The sequence below is a fragment of the Leucopleurus acutus genome (assembly GCF_964270905.1).
Source record: "Leucopleurus acutus genome assembly, chromosome: 9".
NCBI lineage: Eukaryota > Metazoa > Chordata > Mammalia > Artiodactyla > Delphinidae > Leucopleurus > Leucopleurus acutus.
This window is the reverse complement of record NC_139144.1, coordinates 49,703,898-49,728,015: the sequence shown is the minus strand read 5'-3', so window position 1 is coordinate 49,728,015 and position 24,118 is coordinate 49,703,898. Positions and strand designations below refer to the sequence as shown.

Below are 24,118 nucleotides of genomic sequence, written 5' to 3'. Positions count from 1 at the left end.
TCAGTGTTTATACAATGAAAATTTGATCTTCTATAAAATTTCAAGCACGTGAAGAAAAGGAATGCAGCGATTTACACTCGGAGACTTTGCTCCACATTCAAAATACCAAAGCTTGAGTGCTTTGTTATTGTAACACCACCTAAATTTATAAGACGTATCTGGAGTCTTGTGACTGGTCTTTGAGATTAAAATATAAATACCACTTGTCACTTTGAGCAGGGATTAGGGGTGAGTTCAGGGAGACGGAGGGGTTTCTCTTTGGTGTTCGCCAAACCAAAACCATGAGGGAGCCATGTATGTATGTGTCCTGTCTCTGGTGAGAATAACAAAGCTTTTGTTCACTGAAAAAAACAGAACAAAACAGACTCATGGATGGTGTCTACACTTTCCAATTTTGAACAATAACTTGGAATGCCAACCTGCTGATCTACAGCAAGACAGAGACTGAGAAATGGCTGTGCCGTCTGGAGGTGAATTTCGGAGAAACAGAAAGTTCCAGCTCACTGCTGGTAAGTTACTCAGCAGCTTCCTCAGGAGCACGATTGCAGCCTAAGGAGAGCCCTAAGGTCTGTTCAAGACTAACACCTTTCCACCAGTCATTACAGTGCTGGCCAAATATTACCAAAGGTCAGACACAGTGGTATATGGTTTTGGTATGAGGAAGAGTCAGAGAAAATACCATTGCCATTTCATACCAGTTTTCACGCCCAACTGCCAGGGAAGCTTTACATTAATTCTCACGGTAAGAAACTGCCAAAAGCACCGAGAACGACTAGAACGAGTGTCAGTTTGCTAGGTTCCTCGCTCAGCTGGGGTTAAGTGTAGTTTCCCTTATTCACGCTGAACGCTGGCATACCAAAGACAAGGGTACACGTCACCTTGAAAGACGAGGACATATCCGCGCCAATACGAACAAATCACCCTCAAAATGAAACACAGAGAGTCCAATGATGACAATTATTGCGGTCATTCGCCACATGACATAACAAGAGCAAACAATCCAGTAGCTTTAAAAATAGTTTATTTCCTTCCTCACAAACACATGAGCCTTCTGACCATTGCGCAAGGCACCACAAATTAAATTAAAACTTACATTGCAATGTATTTTTCTTCCATGATTCAAGATAAAATGGATTTTAAAAGCAAATGGATGCCAATTACAGGGGACTGGGAGGGGGCGAGGGTAGGTACCAGTAACAGGGAGGCACGCGTTTTTCTACAGTGTTTATTGAAATAGGCAGCAGTCAGCACATGTGCTTCATATGAGCAGCTCCCCCAAATGAGGAGAGATGCTGCATATCCTGGTTTCTCCATCTAGAGAGTACAGTGCCAACAGTACTTTCGCTAAAGCACAAAAGACTTCTCCCTAGTAGTCTTAGTACCAGTAACAGAATATGATTATTAAACATCTTCAATGTGGTTTTCATTACAAAAAAACATGTTTCACATAAAAGCTTCATAATGTAATCCAGAGACAGAATTAGTGCATGCTTAAAACATGAAGCCAGGCTGCCTATTTCTGATAATGTTTTCATTTCTTCCAGCGTTTTTTACTTTCACGAATATGCACCCAGTTTCCTACCAGGTTAAATAGACACACGGAACACTTTTGCTCTGAGCACCATGATTCCCTCTCAATAGCCTCTTTGGGACTATAATCCTAATCCTAAGGAGAACGGTTCTAATTTGTATTCAGACTTGCTTCTTCCTCCAAATCCGGTTAGTGTTGACCAAATCCCAGCAAATGTCAGACACAAAGGTTTGTGAGCAGAGGCCCAAAGAATAATTATGAAAAATTTCACAATGATCTAGGTTATGAAACCACACGGAAAATAAATGATTTCACCTTATAAAAAGCCTCGACTTGAATTTAAACAGGAGATGGAAGTGAAAGGAATGAAGTGTTGCTTCAATCCAAGCTGGGGCATTCTTCATTGCAGTAACAACAAAGCCACAGCAATAGGGCAGGGACGGTCCTACGGGCCTCTACCAACGGCTTGTGAGGTAGATGGCTTGAAGAGAGGTAGGTAGAGCCCAAATTTGTTTTCAATCCCTGCAAACGTCGCAACTGCCAGTTTGTAGCCCCCAACGTGATCGGGGTTGGGAGCAGGCAGTGTGACCCTGGATTTAGGAACTGGCTCTGCTCCCATGGGCTTCCTAAAAGGAGAGAAAACAGAGCGAGAATCTGAGTTTTTGTTTTGTTTTTTAACTTGGTAAAAACAACGCTCAAAAACTGCTGAAGTCTGGATCAGAGAGGAACTGTGGAATTCTAGTTAGCTGTATATTCCCTTTTGAAATGAGTTTGATAACATGACTTCAGTATTTTCCTACATCTTTTCTACTTCATCATAGGGACTAAACAGACATACCTTTCTCAATGACAACAGAGTATGAGAAGCAGCTGAAATTTAGCAGGATACTTACACTCCTCCAAAATCAACGTAGAACCATCGCTGCAGCAATTCATAGGTCAGCAAAGTTACACCAAACTGGGGGGAGGAACGAAACACACGAGCTTTGAAAGAAATAAGAAATAACAGATGCAATTAGATTTTAAAAATTCACCTGATACCAAAGGTTTAGTTAAGAGCAAATTATTTCCATACCGCCAGCTCCTTTCCACAAAGCTTTTGGGCCTTCTTCCCGAAGGATCTTCCTAAAGCAGTCTATCACTCCGCTGTAAGTGGTCTGGCCGGCCCGGGCGGCCACCTGTAATCGAGTCTTGATAACATCAGCGGGGGTCACTAGAGATGCCGCAGGCATACCTGCAGGAAAGACAACACCTTCGCAGTCCGGTCACATTCTCCCTATATAAAAAGAACTGTGCTTTGAACTGCCGGCCGTGGAAAGAAAGTTAAGAATCAGATGAAATCAAATGCCTCTTTGCTGTCCCCTCTGGGAAGCACAGCTGTGACTCTCGTCCGCAGTGAAGGAGGCTCCAACACACCTAGAGGAGCACACGCCTCGTCTCCAGATCAGCAACCTCCGTTTGTTATGCTTATATTCTTAAATAGTTTGAAGGAATTATCAAGACGATGACTTCAAGTGGTTGAGAACAAACGGAGAAAGATTTTGTTTGTTTGCTTGTTTTTTCTTTTGCTTTCCTGTGGAAATCAGAGTTACCAGGTCTGAGTTTTCAGAGGTGAAGCTTGTTATCCGTCTCCTCTTCCTGCTTTTCTGGCAGTCACTGGAGGTGCCTTGTCACATACACTCAACCACCCCCCACCTTCCAAACCCTCACCTCTTCATTTACATCAGAGAAAGACTTTACTGACAGCTAAACAAACACTGTGTGTGTGTGTGTGTGTGTGTGTGTGTGTGTATGTGTGTGTGTGTGTAGTGACCTGAAGGGGAGGCGCCCACAGATAACACTTCAGGATTCCTCTTTCCTATGACTGACATCTCCAGAAAACATGACAGAAAGCTTAAAATTTAGATTGGCCGATAATCAATGAAAAAGAAACAACAACAACAACAAAACCCTCCCAAAATTACCAATGGGAAATTTTTCTACAGTCATTTTATCCAAACTGGGGCAGCCCATGTTTAGATTTTTTAAAAGCGAGACTGTACTCAGAAGACACTGTCTCTTATGGTTTTATTACTTTTCCATTATGAACCTATTCCAAACCAAATTGGTCAAATGCAGATGCATAAATCTCCTTTGCTTTTTTTAAGGCTTAATAATTCTGTAAGAATTTCTGTCCAAACCAACGTGGTCTGGCTCACAACTCCATCTCATCCTTCTAACAGACAGCTTTAAAGTTACAGTGTGTGCGTATGTGCCCGGGGGAAATCTGCAGAGTACACGTTTGCATTTATATCACTAAGCTGTATCTTTTCCTCTTCCATCTATACTAAGCTCCTCAAACATTCATCTTAACAGTTTTTATAAAATGCATCACGTTTTTGCACGTGAGAAAGCTCACTTTATATCCAGTGCTTCACTGGATAAGTCATACTGAATTTCCTATTAGCTTAGAGGAATTATTTCAACTTTGAGCCAGGAATTTATCCTCCAACATAATGGAAGGAAACATGAAAAATGCTTAGAAACCCACTGTGTTCACACCACCAATTTTGTTTCACTTCCTGGTTTAGAAAGAGTTTAGCAAGGCTGTCTGCTTTAGACACGCAATAAAATCCTCCTTACAACGGTGGGCAGGCATGTCAGAGTGTGAATGTGAAAGACATACAAGCAATAAAATGGGTAAAAGGTTTCCTTCAGTTAGGGCAGTTTTCATAAATAGCTACTTGTTATGAAAAAAGAGAGAAGTATTGGGGAGGGCAGGGAGGAAAGACATTGATCAGTGGAATAAAAATGCCAAGAGAAACGTGTAAGATGTTTAGCAAGTTGTCTGGTAAAAAGTGATTGGTGTGTGTGTTGGCGGGGGCGGAGTCCTGGAAACATGGCGGCCTGTGCACGACTCTCATCCTCTCCACCCCCTGCTCCCACCTCTCCTAGGAGGCCAGCTGCCAGGGCCTCAGAGGGACTGTGGATATCCCTGTGGACAGGGGATTTCTGGTGTGGAGATTTGCTGAATTCCCCTGGAGAATAGCATCAGGCTGCTCCAGAGCAAGGCCAGGAAAGCAGCACCTACCAGGAAGAGCTGGGCCACCGGAGATGTGTTGATTTGGGGGGTCAGGGATGGCAAAGACTCTGAGCCAATTTGCCTGGCCTCTCCCGGCTTGCAAAAGGGTAAAGACAATGCTGAGCAAGAGGTCAAGTCTTGGGACTTCCCTGGTGGTGCAGTGGTTAAGATTCCACGCTCCCAATGCAGGGGTCCCGGGTTTGATTCCCGGTCAGGGAACTAGATCCCACATGCATGCCGCAACTAAGAGTTCGCATGCCACAACTAAGGAGCCCACGTCTCACGACTAAGACCCAGTGCAACCAAATAAAAACAACAACAACAACAACAAAAAGAGGTCAAGTTTTCTCTCTCCCCAAAGATGGGAGAACAAGAGAAGGCTAGGCAACAGGGAGGCAGCTTTTAGGTTCCCAAAGATGGGAGAACAAGAGAAGGCTAGGCAACAGGGAGGCAGCTTTCAGGTTCCTCAACAGGAAGGGGACTGCTGCCCAGCTGGTGCTTCAGAGATGAGACAAATGGTGAGACCTTGGGGCCACCTGCTACCTGTGTGACTGGAACAACTTGGGTGTTCTCCAGCCAATAAAAAAATTATAACTCTTTAAGGGGGTGCCCAGCAGCTAGAGAGTAGAAGGTCATTTACAACAAAAAGAAAGCATGATTGGCAAAACACAGCTTTGGTACAAGGATATGTTGTATAACAGGGAATACAGCCAATATTTTACAATAACTACAAATGGAATATAACCTTTAAAAATTGTGAATCACTATACTGCACAACAGAAACTTATATAATATTGTACCTCAAAAAAAAAAAACACACAAAAAAACCAACCCAGCAAAGACCAATGAACAGATATCATATGACTCAAAATACAGCTTTGGGGTAAGTCAGCCTTAATTTTCACAAATATCCCGTTAGTATTTGCAAAAAAAAAAAATGTGCTTCTCTGTTTATGGGACACAGAGTTAATATCTATGTATTTTGGATCAAGGTTAAGTTTGCCAGAATCGCTTTGCACCCTTATCTATATTATCTACTTGATGTATCAGTTTCTAAGAAAAGTGTAAAGATTTTCATTTAGAAAGAGAAAATACCACGTTCTTGTCATACTTTTTTTTTTTTTTTTTTTTTTTTTTTTTTGCGGTACGCGGGCCTCTCACTGCTGTGGCCTCTCCCATTGCGGAGCACGGGCTCCGGACGCGCAGGCTCAGCGGCCATGGCTCATGGGCCCAGCCGCTCCGCGGCATGTGGGATCCTCCCGGACCGGGGCACGAACCCATGTCCCCTGCATCGGCAGGCGGACCCCCAACCACTGCGCCACCAGGGAAGCCCTCTTGTCATACTTTTAACTTGAGGTTTTATAAGACGATATTATGTTGATAATACAGAGAGGCTTCTTAGTGAACTTCATCTTTTCTAAGTGTAAAATATGTCTCTGTGCTTCTGAATGCTATTTTTAAACCCTGAATTCCATTTAGTTTGACATTAATATTGCTACACTTGCTTATTGTTGGTATTTGCCTGGTACATATTTTTCAATCCATTCTCTTTCCATCTTTCTATGTCACTGTTTCCTCGAATTTCAGATGACTAGATTTTCTTTCACAACTTGGCTAAAAGTGTTTGTTTTTACTAGCGGCACTGAACGCATTCAGTTGTGGCTTGTAGACTGATTTCTGCCATTCTGGGTTAGTTACAGTTTTTATTTTCTCTGCTTCTAGGTGTTTCCCTTGTGATTTCCACCCTTTCCTGACTAATTCAATTTGTCTAAATATCATAAGCGTTTGTTACACAGGTGTGGGTTACAGTGTGTGCAACGAATGAGCACTGACATCTCTGCAAGCTGAGGAGGTGGTGGCCCCTCCCTTTGTCTCCCTTTCTATTACCTGCCTCCCAACAACGCTTCTTGTACAAAAACACATAAGCCAAGGTTAGCAGTCACTCAGACCGACTCTTGGGTTTAACTTTTATCTGCTCTGTTTCATATATCCCACAGTGTCCTCTTTCTTAAGTTCACTTTTCATTTTGCCTCCGAGAGGTCTGTGAGGGGTACCTGTGAGTCCTGGCTGGGAGGGACTACCCTGCTTTGGCCTCTGCTCCTGAAGGCAAGTGTGCCTGCTGGGAAGGTAACTGCATATCAAGACCTCCTCTCCTCGGCGTTTTGACGGAAGCCAGCACCGCAGATGAGAAGCCAATCTTCCATTACTGATTGGTTTTCTGTCCTCTTTCCCTTATTGCTTCTCCCTGGATAACTCCTATTAAACAGATGTTAGACCTCTCGGATTCATCCCACGTATCTCTTAAATTTTCTGTTATTTTTCATCTATGTATTTGTGATCCATATTCTAGAGTTTTTTGTTTGTTTTCTCCCATGACTTTATTTTCCATGTGTCAAATTTGGTGGTTTTTTTTTTTTTTTATGGATTTCTAAGTTTGGCAATCTTTTTATTAACTTTCAAGAAAGCCTCCTTACTGAGTGTTTCTTTCAAATCTGAGGACCCTAATTATAGTTCTTAAAAGTTCTCTGTTCCCTGAATTGCCCATTTTCTCTGTAATTCTTCTATTTACTTACCTTATTGCTCCTTGTTGTCTGAGGGGACCCCTGGCTGTCTACTGACATTCAAGTTCAAAGGACAGGCTGATTTGTGCTGTGGACAGCTTTTCACCGCACTCTGGGCCAGCCTCACCCACAGGCCTCTCTCCTGAATGGAGAGAGTTTGTGAAATGGGTGAGGCCCGTAACTGCATGCAGGGGCTAAGATAGGCTGGCAGGGCAGGGACCTTCCAAATCCTGCAATGCGGGGTGCTTCACTCTGGAGGTAGAAGGAATTATTTTCTACCCCTCTTTGGAAGAGCTGCTATTAGTTCATTTTTTTCTTCCCCCCCTGCATCTGTGGTAAAGGTCTGGAATTACCATTAAGCCTTGCCCTGATTTATTTCAGTTCTTTACAATCACCCTCTCCAGGCAAGTGTTCCCTTCCCTTTAGAATACAGCTCTGGGCTTTTAGCCTCCGTTCAAATGTTGCCTGAAGTTCCATATAGAAAGGAGAAGAGAGAGGAGCAAGCCGACCTTCCCGCAGTAAATGCAGTTCCTTAACTCTTGTTAATTATTTACCCTAAAACCTTCCCCAACACTCAAGGCATTTTATCCATTGTTCACTCTGAGGTTAAAATTATCTGGTTTTGCTCTTAAATTAATAAAAGTAGTTTCTCCTGCCGGTGTTCTGGGCTGTGGCATTTTTCACTTGTTTCAGGTTTTGGTTCCTATCTTCTGAAGGCTGGTGCTAACAAGGAGTTTTGTTTGTTTGTTTGTTTTGCGTTACGCGGGCCTCTCACTGTTGTGGCCTCTCCCGGTGCGGAGCACAGGCTCCGGACACGCAGGCTCAGCGGCCATGGCTCACGGGCCCAGCCGCTCCGTGGCATGTGGGATCCTCCCGGACGGGGGCACGAACCCGTGTCCCCTGCATCGGCAGGCGGACTCTCAACCACTGTGCCACCAGGGAAGCCCAATAAGGAGTTTTTTAACATGTACTTTCTACCATTTTAAGATATTTGGGAGGAGAGATGGATCAACATGCTCAGTCCATTACCTTGATCCAACCTCTCCATTACTTTTTATTTTTAAGGATCTAAGAATTGCTTTTAAATTATCTTAAGCTTTATGTCCACATAATTAAAAAATCGTTACATTTTATATAATTATGTGCCAATGGTACTTTTCTCCTAACTTAATTCTTCTAATACATTTGTAAAAGCATCATGATCAGTCACACACAGAACTCTTTTAAAGATATTCCTGGGGCTTCCCTGGTGGCGCAGTGGTTGAGAGTCCGCCTGCCGATGCAGGGGACACGGGTTCGTGCCCCGGTCTGGGAAGATACCACATGCCGCGGAGCGGCTGGGCCCGTGAAACATGGCCGCTGAGCCTGCGCGTCCGGAGCCTGTGCTCCGCAACGGGAGAGGCCACAACAGTGAGAGGCCCGCGTACCGCAAAAAAAAAAAAGAAAAAAAGATATTCCTGAATTAATTCAAAGCTAATTAATTCAAAGACAACATCACACGACCATCACTGCAGTCTGACTTGTTCCTCTACCTCACCACTCTGACAAGATCATCTGGGATGAGCGGTCACTCTATAACATTTGAGAAGTATTAGATATCCTTCATTTGATATTATCCATAAACCATATTGCATTGCCCTTCATTAATCAAAAAAGCAACACTTAGAGTGAGTCAGAATTTGATTCCTTAATTTCAGGCCCCTTGCTTCAACCCTCACCTTCTGACACATGAGGCACTTCGGCTAATGAACATAAATTCAAATATCTGTTGGTCTTAACTCGATCCTGTGAATTAATGGAGATGTTCCCAGCATCTAAAGATCTTCCCAGTTTATCACTAGATACATAGACCTAAAAAAATTTAATATTCTCTATGTTTTAAGATACTAACAACCACCTGTTAAAAAGCTGTATATTACCGAAGCAATCTAACTTTAAATCAAATCAAATTTTTGGAGAAAGTAAGGTAATACTGAATAACTGAAATTCCTGTCAAAACATAAAAGGTAAAATCATGTTCACTGAACCCAGATCCATCTTATGTATAATAGTATTGTTCAACAAAAAATATACGTATCCTGGGCTTCCCTGGTGGCGCAGTGGTTGAGAGTCCGCCTGCCGATGCAGGGGACACGGGTTCGTGCCCCGGTCCGGGAAGATCCCACATGCCGCGGAGTGGCTGGGCCCGTGAGCTATGGCCGCTGAGCCCGCCAGTCTGGAGCCTGTGCTCCGCAGGGTGAGGGGCCGCAACAGTGAGAGGCCCGCGTACAACAACAACAACAACAACAACAACAAAAGTATCCTGTGTAAGAGATAAACTGAAATATAAAATATAAAAATCATATTTTATATTAAAATGTGTATTTTATATAACATATAAAAATAGCATTAAGACATTTCTTATAATAAGTTAGTTAAGTCAATTACTGTTCCTCGTAGCTTATTTTGAGATCAGCTTTTCTCCTTTCTCTTAATGACAACAAAGATCCCTCTGGCCCTTGGACCTACCTCCTGGGCTTCTGTGCATACCCACCCCATCACTGTGTCCTCTCCTGAGGAAATGCCTTTCTTCCCCTGGTATCCACAAGAGGAACATGGGGGTCTGATCTGGCCTGCAACCAACAGCCCACACACGTGTGGTGCATTTTGTGCTCACTGCCCTTCTTGATGGTGTTGCCCTGGGCACGCTTCTGACCACAGTCCCCTGCCCTTTCCATACTGAATTCAGCTTCCTGGCTGAGCACACCTGCAAGGCTCTACACTCAGCAGATGGTGGCCCTGCTTCCTCCCAGGACATCAGTTAACTGCTTATCACTGGACATACATTTTTATGTTTATCTTACTTAAAAAAAAAATTACTAATCTTCCTTATTAATTCTGATACATTTTTAGGCATTTTAATTTGGATTTTCAGGTAAACAATCATTTTCAAATAACGATAGATTCATTTCTTCTTTTCTAATATTTATGCCTCTTTCTTCCTTTTCATATTCACCACATTGACTGGAACCTCCAAATAAGGCTAAAAAACTGGATAACAGAAACATCCCTAACTTTAATGAGAACAGAGGTTATGACAGTTGCCATTGGCTTCTGATATCTGTTATGAAATTAAGAAAGTAGCTTAGTTCTCATTACATAGTTTATACAGGTTTGTGGAAGATAAAGACCATCAAGCTTTGTGGCTTATCTGTCCTTTCAAGAAAAATCCAATGACAAAGTCTGTCTTATATTATCCTGTCTTACAGGGAAGGGGAAGATGGGCAATAAAGTGAAAGTAAACGTTCTATAGTCAGCATGGCAGTTCGCTCCCAAAGGGGCCTCAGTGATCTTCACCTGCTGGTGTTCACACCTCTGCCTCCGCATCGTCTCCGTGCACGTTACGGAGGGCTGATCAGTAGGACTAATAGGACGGTGTGGAAACGAAGGAGTGCGACTTACAAGCCTTGCTCATAAAGACACTGCAGCTTCTATTTGCTTCCTCTTCTTCTCACCTTCCTCCCCCAACTTCTCCTGCCCTGTCCCTCCCTCTCCCTCCTCCCTCTCTCTCTGGTCTTGCTCTGGGGGAAGCCAGCCGCTGTGTCATGAGGACACCCAAGGACCTATGGAGAGGCCCTGTGGCAAGGAACTGACAGTCCTGCCAATGCCGTGCGTGCGACTGAGCCGTCTTGAAAGTGCGTCCTCGGACCCCAGTCAGGCCTTCTAGAGCCCTGGCTGACGTCTTGACTGCAACCTCATGACAGACTCGAGCTACAGGTCCCCAGATAAGCTGCTCCCAACCCACAGAAACTGGGATAATAAACATTTGTTGTTTGAAGCTGCTAAGTTTGGGGTAACCTGTTCTGTGGCAACAAATAACTAATACAGAAGGTATGTGGAAAACAACTCTGAAAGACAACAGGATGGCTAGAGGGCTAAAATAATAGTAGAATGGGGATGTAAAGCAGTTCAAACTTTCAAGTAGGACAAGGCAATGCCTTAAAAACAATCATAATTTTTTTTTTTTTTTTTTAACCAGCAAACTCACTTCAGAGAATTTATTTCTCCCAAGAAAACAATCCAGAATAGGGGGACAAGCCTTATGCACAAAGATGTTTTTTAACAATACCATGTATTTAAATTTTTTTTGAAAAAAAAGTTTGTTTTCTAAGATTGAAGATGATTTAAGTATGCAGCAAATTAAAAATTTTGTTTACAAAGTTTTAAATGACATAAGAAAATTAATATTATTATTGAACATTTATTATGTGCCAGGTGCTTTCCTGGATCTTTATATCCATTAATTCACTTAATCCTCATAATAATCTTACAAGACTAAGACTATTCTTATTTCCATATAGAGGTGGAGAAACAAGCTGAGAGGCATTAAGTAACTCATTCAGGTCATACAGTTCTCAGCAGGGAAACTGGAATTTGAACCCGGATAGTCTGACCCCACAGCACATGCCATGAACCATTTTGCAGTGATGGTGAACAATGCTTCAGAAACGATACTAAGTGCAAACCACATAACCATAATGGGATCACATTTCTGTTAAAAACCGTCCAAGGGGGGGAGAAATTAGCAAAAATATTAAATGGTGATTTTCTTAGAGTCATGGAATAATGGATAGTGTTATCTTATTTACGTGTTCCGATACTTTCCAAATATTTTACAATGGTCAATATTTTCATAATCCTACAAAAAATAGAAGACAATAAACTTTAAAAGAGAAAAAAAATCCACTCATAATTTCTACAGTTCTGACAGCATGGATCACCCAGGAAAACTTGTACTCAGAGACAAAAATTATGTCTGGGTAGCTATCTTCTCCAAGGGAAGAGTTAAAGGCAATATTTTTGTGGTTCAAAGAAAACAAAGCTTGGAGAATGTCCTAGACTTTGAGCTTTATCTTCTGATGTTGCAATTGAGTTTTGGAGTGAGTTACAGACAGATTCTCTTGGATTCAACATAATGATGGCTAACATGTACTGAGTATTTACTCTCTGCCAGGCTACAGGCTAAGTCCTCCACATCGGTGCTCCCATTAGAGCCTCACAACCACTCTCTCCAGTCAGTACAACTACCATCTCCCTTTATGGCTGAGGAAATCAACCCCGGGGAGCTTAAGTAACTTGCCCGAGGTCACATACTACTAAGTGGTATGTCAGTTCTCCCCAGTAGGTCCTACCTTATTTCAAGTAAATGACTGGAAATAAGTTGTATTATACCCTTTTGATTCAAAAGATATTAGCGTTTATACATCTGTAAATGACACATAAAGGACACAGTGAGTGAGTCAACAGCCAAACTGGGATTAAAACAGGGAATTCTATGGTTGAGTCTTGAGATCATGCTTTTACGATTTAGGTAGAGTGGTCTCACTGCTACTCATACGAGGCTCCCTGAGCAGCCAGGAAAGGACAGCCCTGCCTCATACACCAACATCACCACCTTTGAAGAAAAGGGATTCACCAAGAATTACAGAGGAGCTCCATGGGTTCCCGCCTCCAGGGCTCCCCAGGCTACAGGCAGGACACGGGGCTCAAAAACTAGCAAACAACTTCTCAAAGCAGGGGGTAGTTCTCAAGAGGCTCAAGCCACATGTCTGATGAGAACAACACCTGTACCAAAATTGTCTGGACCCAGGCACCCCATGACTGCCTTAGGGTCTGTTAACTCATTAAATGTTTGTCACCACCTGGAGAGCTAATCCAGATTGTTCTAGCCTTTAGGGTCTCTAAACAAGGAGAAGCATCAAAGAATGAACTCATTCCTGCTGGGGCTATAATCAAATTTCCTCTAAGGATTTACACTGGGAATGTAGAAGCCAACGTCTGCATCTATTTTCTTCTGTTGATACTTTCACTGTAGCACTATAGAAGACAGTCATTGCTCTCTGAGATTCAATACAACCCCCCACCCCGAATCTTACAACCTTACACAGCTAGCAGGAATCAGGTATCTAATAGACCCAAGCTGTTTCTAGTTCTATTACATTTCTTTTCTCTCAATGACAATAACTACTGCTTAAATTCTGGACAAGTTTTATGTACTATCTTGGTTAGACACCTTTAAGGCACAAGTATTAACATTTTTAAAAACTTCTGACTGAACAGTTCTTGTTCTTACACCATGAAATGAAACTATGAAATGACATGGAACCTGAACTGGAATCCAGCAATAGTACAAATGCACCAACTTTTAACGAGCTTTTTTTTGGAGTTGAGAAATTAAGCTTGTCTAATAGTCTAACCTGCCAGACGTAAGATTCATTTCTTTCCCTTTCATTGTAGTAGCTCTTCAAAGCCATCTAAAGCCATCTCACGTGTACCTTGTCGACAGCGATAAGCAAAAATTCCAGTGCCGTGGCACAGGGGGAACAGAGCTCTGAGGACACTCACCGGCTATGGCGCCAGCGAAGAGCAGGCTTCCGGGGCTAATCTGCCCATCTTCATTTGCAAGGGAAGCCTTCACATGAGCATAGCATGGGAAGTAGATGGCCGAGAAAGGAATGTCCCGCAGAAAGCACGCTTTGGCACCCTGTACGTTTGAAAAGGAAGAAAAACCACATGAAACACATATCCCATTCAGAAGATCAAGCTTCTCTGGAACTTCCCTCAGAACAAAATATTCCTGGAGAAGACCAAATTTGTACTTAACAAGTTGAAAGGGGAACAGAAAAAAACATATATAACCCAAGTTCTGCAAGTAATAAATCAGAATCTTGTATTTTAAAATAAAACATTTTACTGTGTGGTATAAGCGAGAGGGGAGAGTTCTTGTTTATTCTAATGGTAAGATTTCGATGAAAACATTTTCGGAACTCTGCCTGCCACATCCTTTTAAATCCCTAATTGATGGCAGGTCACTGGCATTTCAAGGAGGATCTGTTCTCAGAAGATGGGCAACAACAACCAAGATACCTCTGTGTTTACGCACTGGGAAGTGGACAAATTATAAAGGTGGTAGGGGAAGGGGTTTGTTTTTCACATTGTTTGAGACTCTGATGAAAATGCTGGACTCTTTCCCAGAAAAAATCACACATATGTAAAAAATTAGACACCTTTTCAAGGGGTTCATGGATTCCCCCAATTTATTCATATACTTAGCCCGACTGCCCCAGGGTTTATGAAACATTGATAAATGCCTGTCCTGAAGCCTTAAAATGTTTATAATAATTCCTGTATATTTAAGAGCTCTGTGTAGAACAATTAGCAACTAAGGCAAAGTCTTCACCAAATAATTTCTGGTGCCAAAATAATGCCATGGGGAGGGCTTGAAAATTGATGCATGCCCAGAAATACGATATAATATTCTAATGAAAACCACAAGACGTATACCGTGTTTTAGGCAGGCTAAACCCACCTACCTTCAGAAGCCCCCCTTTTCAACACTTAATGATTTAATACCATTTCTTTCACAGATTTCTAATGCCTAAAAATTTTCATCAAATTTAGAGATTCTTCAAGGAAAATAATGAATCCATCCAGATTCCACAGATCTAGCCAAGCCCAGCGACATTTATTGAGGTCTAGTGATGTTGGCTCTCGGGTATTTGCCTGATGCCAGCCTCCAATCTGTCAAAGTTCCTTAACACTACACATCTGTTACTGCAGCCTTTGCTTTTCTGACACCCGCATTACACTCCTGACTCACACTGAGCTTGTGGGTAATAAAGCCCTTAGTCTTTTTCATATGAACCGCTATTAACCTAGGTCTACTGTAACTTAATTAGTTGTCCTAAACAAGTAACATAAGCAGGGCTTTGTGTTTAATCCTATTAAACTTCATCCTAGTTTGGCCCATCCTTCCAACCAGAACAAATGCTTGGAATCTGGATTCTGTCATGTTGGCTGTTCTTCAATCAACTCACCCATGGATGTGTTAAGCTGCCTCTGGCCACTTTGAGTACAGATCCCCCATCACGTATGGCCAATCAGCCCACACTTCTGTTAACACCCAAACTGTTAAATGAGTAACTGAAAAGAAGAACTACAAAATTCACCACACCCAAATTCCTCATTTTATACATGTGCAAATTGGTGCCCAGGACAGTTAACCTATCAATCGCAGGTTTATTAAGGGCCTTGCTGTTGGCTTGCTTAAGGGACCTCCTTGGAGGCAGTGCCAGAGACAGGTCCAAAACTCAGGAGGCTCGAGTTTTTTCCACCTCTCCCAGTTTTTTCAAGGGGAAAAAGTACAGTATAGCACCAGTATCCATGTAGCGTCCAATCCTTTCCTGATGATTCGCTTTTCAAAAAGTTATAATCCAGGGAGTTACTGTGTAAGGGTAATACTATCACTCATTTGTGTGTCTATTTTTACTTCCTTTTCCTTATTTTGCCTACAAACCTTCCCATAAGTTCTGTTCGCTATTTGCTCACATGCAGAGTCTGTCCAGGAGATATTCAAATTAAACACCAAATGACCAACTCATATTAAGATCAGTTAAATCTTCTTCATGTCTGGCTCCTTCAATATAGTAAAAAAAAAACTTGCCGTATTACTGACTTACTAAACAAATCACTTTGGAGTAATTTTTAGGATGATAAAATTCCTCCTCACACGAATCCTGCTTTTAACTAGATCTATTAGTTTTTACTACGGACCTCATCTCCCAAATTTCTGCATCTATAGAACTTCAGTCTAGATGCTCTGCTCATTTTTTTTTTTTCTTTTTTTGCTGGTAATATTTTCCCTTTAACATGTTTTTCCCCCCGATTGGAAAATAGTAAGTGCCTATCACAGACAAAGTTAAGTATTAAAAATTTAATCTGCACTTAATTTTCACCAGCAAGAGATAAACACTGCAACCACCATATACGTTTAGGAGCATCGCCTTCAACAGTAATATTATCAACCGTTCCATAGTCGGGGTCATGCTTCTGTGGTTCAGTTATGCTTTTCTTCTCCTTAAATTCATGCTGTCCAGTGTTTTGGTTTTCTTTTTTGTGGGAGGGTGAGGGGGCGGTATGGTCTAACGTCTCCTCAGCCATACTGCCTAAATTCCTTTTCTATACGCTGTTTTAAAAACTCCACCATCATCATGGTCTTGGCTGTCCTGTGGGTTAGGCCCCGTATTGTCACCCTTGTCAAAGCTCTGTAATGACTTCACTTTCCCATTTTCCTCTCCTGGTCAGCCTGATTCCTCTCAGGTAAAGCTAATCGATGCCCCATTCATCTGATCAATCAAGGCACACCTATTGCTCTCCATCGTCTTTGATAACTGCTAAGCTAGGCACATCAACCTCTTAAATACCTCCTCTTCATTCATTTTAACCCAAACACCACCCTTTCCAAGTAAGTAGAAGATAGACGAGGAGTAGATTCCACATGGCTCCACACTGTCCACACTTTCTCAGTGCTGTGTATCTGCCTACGTCAGTGTTGCCTATTTCAGAGTGTAGGCAACCAGGAGCCAGAAACTACTGCCTGATTTAATTTAGAAAACAACAAAACCTTGGGCTGTTAGGGCCTAAGACATGTTCCTGGTGACACTGATTTGGCTTTGCCAACTCCCACAGAAAACACCACAACTAAAGAGAGAAATGAGAGGCTTTGGGATACACTGATATGTGACCTGAAATTAGAAACATCCCTGTGACACAAGAAGAGTAAGGCCAAGTGAAGCAGCAGCTGGGTTCTCCCAAGAAGGAACTCTGCTTTCCTGAAATCATGACAGTAAATCATGTATCAGTGTGAGAATAGGAGCCTAATAAGAGGTGTGATATGCTTTAAGAGATGTCTGAAAACAGTTCCAGATGACTACGAAGAAAAATGACTTGATCAAAACACAGATGAACAAACAAAGACAGACCACATCTAAGGAAAAGGCGGAGCTACACTGTGAAACACTAAAGGAAAAATGGTCAGAAATATGCTGCATTTTTCCTACCAGGGATCAGACAATGTGCTTAAATAATTTACGGATGCTGGAGCCAAGGTGAGACTCTGTAAGACATTTCTGGTTTCTGATTATCTGAAAAACAGGAAGGAAAGGGAAAGTGAAGGAAGAAAGTTACCTTGTGGAATGGCCACCATCTCTGCTTCACAGAGGCAGGACCATCTAGCCAGCAAGTGAAAACATTTAGAAACTCTAATTTCCACTGAGCAACGTATGAAGCAGCCCTGGGACCTGAGAGAGGTACCCTCCCCTCTATGGCTGTGTGGCTGTGTAATGAAAGAGCACTGGGGGAAACAGAGCTCTGAACCTTCCTCTCCTGTCAAAATGGCCAAAGGTTGCCTTCTTCGGGGCAGGGAGGGGGACAGGGGTTTAGGACTACACGAGGAAATAATTATTAAAGTCCCATGTAAAGTATCAAGTCCAGGACAAGCGTGAGGGCCGGTGGGGATGAGGAGGTCTGTGGTCCCTGCCTCTCCTGGAGCCTGCATCCTCCCACAGCCCAGCACCTGCTCAGACATCTCCCGGCAGCACATCACTTCTTCTGAGTTATGAGGTGTCTCTCACACCCCAGGCATCAAAGCCCAGTTCCCAAGGAAAGCTAACTTTGCAAAGGGTTGAAGAAAAAGGCACAGGCTTATTAAATTTTCCTGGTCTCCTCCCCCCATCCTCCCCCGCCCCCCGACTTCCTCCAGGCCTAAGGCACAAAGGCAGGTGCCAGTTTGGCACAATGAAAAGGGAGACAGGATGTGAGAAAGGCATTTAAAGTTCCAACGGTGAGAATGTTCCCCAGATTCCTTGATAAATCCTTCACTTCTCAGTGAACACCCATCCTCCCGTCCTACATCAAAACATAAACCTGTCTGACTTGAATTCTACTTGCCGCACGTACCATTTTTACCAAGTGATCAGCCATTCTGAACAGGCAACTTTATAATAAAGGGGAACATTCCATGCTGCCCAAGAGCCTGCGTCAGCAACACAAAAAGAAGTACTTTGGCCATTAAAAAATTAATAAATGACAAAGTGTGTACCACCTAAAATAAATCTTTAAATGTTCCTCTCCTTAAGAAAAATCCCCACATTTCCCTGCTCTGGGCAGCCCTGCCCTTGGACATTCCCTGGTTGGCCCTGAAGTTCCTTTGTACACACAGTAAAATCACTTGGGGGAAATTAATAAATGAAAAATGCAATCATCTGATCTCTTACTCTTCGTTAAAGCACTCTTTCTCCAAAAAGGGGAAATTATTATTATTATTCTTTTCCTTTTTAATAAAAGGCCCACTAATAACAGACAGGAACAATAAAAGGCATCTCAGGGGAGACCTATATGTGAATAAACTTGAATCAAAACTCAGATCTAGTTTAATTATCAACTCTGGCTCTGTTCCAATTCCATATCCCTCCAAAGTCTCTCCGTCACCATTCTAGTCAACGTCTAGGAACTTCATTTAACTTCAGTGGTCCATGGTGCACACAGGCCAATTAGACATGTTTAGAGACGCTGGCCACTGTATCGCCATGGCAAAGGAAATATCTGTTTTACTTCTCATGCTTTTTTGGATGCGGACACTATGGTGAAAGCCCAAAGGAGCTTTAATCAATTCTTAAGTTGCTGGAATCATCCACCCAAGCTGACTCTGGCAGCTCTGTCTGGCATGAAATTGTCAAAAGATAAAACACAACAGGATTTGTGTCTTACACACATACACTGCTATCTCCAGTGTCTTTTTCCTTCTTTTAAAGCTCTTCATCTTGGATGGTATCACACCTGCCCAATCAATCTGAGGGAAAAAACCATCCTGAAGGATGCTGGTTGATAAAGAAGTCAGGGCCAGGGCAGGTCTTTTCACATGCTAATTCCTGCTTACTCTAGCTATACCTGCAAATACAGCTTGAAACAGACTATTTCTAATACAGGGGAAGGTAATTACACTCACAAAGGCACCTCTGTGTCAGGGCTGGGCACCAGGAGCCAGCAGGTCTGGGAGACAGAGGCTTAACAGAGACTCCTGCAGTGAATGCACATTGTCTAGCATGGGGGGAAATGCCAGACCGGGGGGGGGGGGGGGGGGGGGACCCTGCAGCATTCAAGACAACAGTGGTGCACCTTGTCTGGGAAGGTTATTTAATGCTTCTGGCACCTGTAGTCAGAGCCACCCCTCTTTTCCTACCTTACAGGTTTAGAATTTATTTGGCATGTATAATTGTATATTTTGATCCTGGAGCTACAAACAATGGGCAGCATGTCATGTCTTGATCCCTTAGCATTCCTCTTCGTTTCTCCCAAGCGAGTTAACCCTTGTATACACAGCCTGGCAGCACCTCTCCTGCCCAGGCAAGGGACAGTTAGGGATTTGAACAGGGTGCATTTCAGTATCTTGCTGAGAAACATTACTGGTGCCAAGCTCCGTTATGTTGTGTCACTGGCGTTAAAGCCAAATCAACCAGTCAACAATCGGAGACTCCATATAAGTGACACTGAAGTTACTTCAATTTGAATATAAAATATCAATGCCTACTACTTGCTTTCTTTAGTCCAGGGACTTTTAGATTATTGGTGTCTCCCTAATTTCATTGCAATTCTAACAAAAGCACCTTGGTAACTCAAGGTTTTTTGTTAGGAAATGCCACTCGTGTGCCAGGTCTAATTCTCTACTGTTCTACTATTACATGTTGCTTTGCCATCAATGACGCTCATCATTTAGATGGACTGGAAATCCAATAAGTGGCTCAGAGTTTTATTACATGGAATTTTGGTCTCTGAGAAGCTTTGTCCCCTTCACAAAGCTAATCTGTAAAAAACGTCCCATCTTTTCCATTTTTCTTTTCTTTCCCTTCTTGCTGTCTTTCCCCCCAACTTCTCCCTGCTACCTATTTGCAAGTTGCATGGTTTGTTTCTAGTCCCAAGGTTTAGACCCTGAAATTTAACTTAACTTACAGTCTGTTATCTTTACCTTCCTCCTATATAATACTTGCACATTAGACTACTTAAATTATAAGCAACCCCTCCATCTTATCATTGTTATGGACTTTAATTCTAGCTCAGATAACATTAAGCATTGTAATTACCATCATACATGCATACATATACGTGTATGTGTATACACACACACACACACATTTAAATTCAGACAATGTTATTTAGACTAAATATTTACCACTTTTCTTTGCTCTTCATCCCCTGTTCCACCTCCAAACTACCATCTGGAATCACTTTCCTCCTACTTGAAGTACATTCTAGAATTTCCTTTGGTACGGTTCTACCAGTGATACGCCTTCTGAGTTTTGCTAGTCTAAAAATTGTCTTTATTTTACCCTTGTTCCTGGAAGACATTTTTACAGGGTATAGAATTCTATGTTGAAAGGTTTTTTCCTCTACACACTGAAGATACCATTCAAATGACTTCTGGCTTCCACGGTTCCTGTTTCTAAGTTAGCCATCAGTTCAACTGTTCCCCTTTAAAGACAATCTGCTTTTCTCTCTAGCCACTTAAGAGCTTCTCTTCAGCTTTAGCGTTCAACAGTCTCATTCTGACTGTCTAGCCTGAATTAATTTTATTTATCCTGCTTGAGATTTGCTGTACTTCTTGAACTTATGGATTGATAGCTTTCAATGGTTCTGGAGAATTTTCAGCCATCATTTCTCCTTTCCTCCTGGTTTTCTTTTATACCCATTAGACCTCCTCACACTTTCCTGTGTCTCACTCTCTGTCTCTCTATTGTGAGTAATTCTCTAATTCTCTCTTCAGCTGTGTTTAATCTGCTGTTAAAGCAAGAATTTTGAAATGCTGAATTTTAAATTTCAATCATCATAAATATATTCACCTTTTTAATTTTTAAAACAAAAACATTCACTTTAGAGCTATGATAATTTTTAAATTTTAAACCTTTGGAGGTTTAAAATGCTGTCAGTTGTTTTCGCCGTCTCTTTTTAAAGTGCCTTGTTTCCTTGTGTGATTTGAGAATTTTGTTTATGAGCTGCCCATTTTCCTTGGAACATTATCTATGAAAATTCTTTAACATCTGGGCTGAAGGTGGGTTCCTCTTAACGAAACTTGTGTTTGCTTCTGCCAGGGAGCTGGAGGCACTACCAATTCAAGATTATTTAAAATAAATTCCCAGCTTGAGAGTTTTCGTATCACTCAAGAAATATAAATTCAGTCTGCAAACCTATGTGAGACAAGCTTGGAGTTCCTGATTCTTAGGGGTGGGTTTTCCCCTCCCCCTTCTCTCTCCCTCCACTCAGAAACAAAGCAATTTTCATTGCTGTCCAGATAGTATGAGGGAGCATTAAAAAAATTTTTTTTATTGAACTATATTTCCATTTAAATACTGTATTAGCTTCAGGTGTACAGCAAAATGATTCAGTTTTATATATATACACACACATATGTGTCAAAATGTATCTTAAATATGGATCTATATCTGAATTCCGCCACTCCGCATCAACAGCAGGATACTGCAGGAGCAAGAATACAGACTTTGGAGTCAGAGACCTGGGCTCAGATTACTGCTCTGCCACTTAGCTACCTGATGTTGGGCGAAGTTCTTAAAATCTCTGTGCCTCAAGTTCCTCTCCAAAAAAAGTGAGTAATATTTGTACTGACATAAGAATTACATTTAAATTCAATGATGAATATAAAGTACCTAGTATAATACCTAGCACAAGGATCTTCAATAAAAAGTGGTGATATAAAGACAATTATTATTATCAACGAAAAGCACACTGTCCTGTCGGAGGGGAAAACAGAATTAGCTGATATAGTCTTTAAACAACTGGCAGCTGGAGTGTGACTCCTATATGGTTTCATACCTGAATCACAGGAGAGCTCTGCATTTATCAGGCTAAGAGCAAATCTTTTATTTGGCAGAAGGCCGAATCCTATCAAGTAAGCTTAAACTAGTTTGCTAAATTGATCATACTCCACATGGGACTATGGCTGTCACAAGACATATCTCCTTAACTTTACAGTAGATGAACATTTCTCAAATTAGCCATCTTTTAAATACAGAACTTGGTCACAATTAGAAACCAGAGAAATATAAGGATAGATTAGTAGAAATATATCTATCACTTCTGGAAAATATATTCAGAGCCCTCTATGAACAGTGGAGTAGTAGCATCACTTTCAATACTTCTAAATATAAAGAACAGCATATTAGGGCTTCCCTGGTGGCGCAGTGGTTGGGAGTCCGCCTGCCGATGCAGGGGACACGGGTTCGTGTCCCGGTCCAGCAGGATCCCGCATGCCGCGGAGCAGCTGGGCCCGTGAGCCATGGCCGCTGAGCCTGCGCGTCCGGAGCCTGTGCTCCATAACGGGAGAGGCCCGCGTACCACAAAAACAACAAAAAAGAACAGCATATTATATTCCAAAAGATGAACTAAAATAAAAAAGAGCTGTTGAAACCAATCCTGCAGGCACTTAGCAAAAAACAAAACAACAACAAAACAAAACACTAACTGGATAAAAATGTTTGCCTCTAGAAGGTTACCCAACAGCATGAGGCTAGGAGGCTAATGTTTTACTATTACATACTTTTTTATATCTGAATTTTCTTCTCTTAAAAGCTATACTACCTGTTAAAATTAACTTTTGAAAGAACTTTATGGCACTAGAATTATTCTCTCACCTCTCTTAATATTGATCACTTTGAAGGCAATAAGGCCATACTCATCTCTGTAACTCAGCACACCTCAGAGTGTTAGCCCTCAACAAATATTTGCTGGGTGAATGGGAGAATGATAAAAAATTAACCATTTTTTAATATTTTAAACAATATTTTCTAGCCCCCTTCAGCACACTCCATTTCTTCCAGCACTGTTCAATAAAAATAATATTTTTCACAATGTCTCCTTTTATTTGCTCTTCCAAATGTAGGTATCATTACTATCCTCTTTTACCGATAATGCGTTTGAAACACAGGGACAGAAAGGTTTTTTTAAGTCTTTTTTTTTTTCAGTTTTTTTTTTTTAAATGCAAACTTCTAAGCAGAATAGGGACACTATTACATCATTTCCAATATTAGTCACAAGTTCACACCATGTTAGATATAAAACCTGGCCGCTTGAGGTACTTGATATCCTTTCATTAATTTCTAAAATAACTGTCTTTTAATATGACAAAATGCCCCAAATGTTCATTTTACAGCAGATATTTATGACAAAGTTATCAGGAAGGCACAAAGATTTTTTTTTGTTCTTTGTTTTGTGGTACGCAGGCCTCTCACTGTTGTGGCCTCTCCCGCTGCGGAGCATAGGCTCCGGACGCACAGGCCCAGCGGCCACGGCTCATGGGCCCAGCCGCTCCGCGGCACGTGGGATCTTCCCGGACCGGGGCACGAACCCGTGTCCCCTGCATCGGCAGGCGGACTCTCAACCACTGCGCCACCAGGGAAGCCCCACAAAGTTATTTTTCAAAGAACACAAATTGCTATCATTTGGGTAGCAGCTTGGCTCATTGTCAGATTATGTGGCTCTCTGCAGGGCATGTGGGGTTTGTACTGCTATGCTGGTTAATGCAAGAGTTAAGGAAACAGAAGGGCCCTCTTGCCTCGCAATGGATAAAATCATTTTAATTCCTATAATTTAAAGAGTTGATATCAGATCTAAGGTAACATGTGTTTATTCTAAAAAACAAAACAAAGCAAAATTGAGCCATTCTAACTAACATTTTTTAAAAGTATTGGGTACTAAAAGGAATGAGGAAAAAATGATCATATAACTACCCTGACCTAAGCTATCACACATTCGTGCTGTTTGGTATCCTCTCAAATCTTTTCATCTCCATTTTCCTAGCACGCTCGCATCAACAATGACACCAAAACTGCCAACTGCTCCATATCCGTGTGTAGCATAGAACCTTGTCTTTGAACTTCCCTGAATTATCTATCAGACATATGCTCTCTCTCATCTGGCTCAAGATATCTCTAGGTGATAACTCATGTTTCAAAGAGAGATTGCATTGAGTTTGAAACCCAGCCTCCCACTTCCTTACAAGGTATATGACCTTAGAAAAATTACCTAAACCCATCAAGCCTTCTTTTCCTCAACTGTAACTTGGAGCTAAAAAAACAAAAA

At 41.8% G+C, this 24,118-nt stretch overlaps 1 protein-coding gene across 1 annotated transcript in view; it reads right to left on the bottom strand.

The window, feature by feature from the left end:
• Window positions 1-459: 459 nt before the first annotated feature.
• Window positions 460-24,118, bottom strand: part of SLC25A13 (solute carrier family 25 member 13) — a gene marked incomplete at its 5' end in the record, with an annotated part of 204,398 nt that continues 180,739 nt past the window's right edge. The window contains 4 exon segments of the mRNA XM_082846449.1: window positions 460-2,157; window positions 2,425-2,515; window positions 2,607-2,765; window positions 13,538-13,676. Of these exon segments, the coding sequence (XP_082702575.1) occupies window positions 1,977-2,157; window positions 2,425-2,515; window positions 2,607-2,765; window positions 13,538-13,676 (570 nt within the window). The 3' untranslated portion in view covers window positions 460-1,976.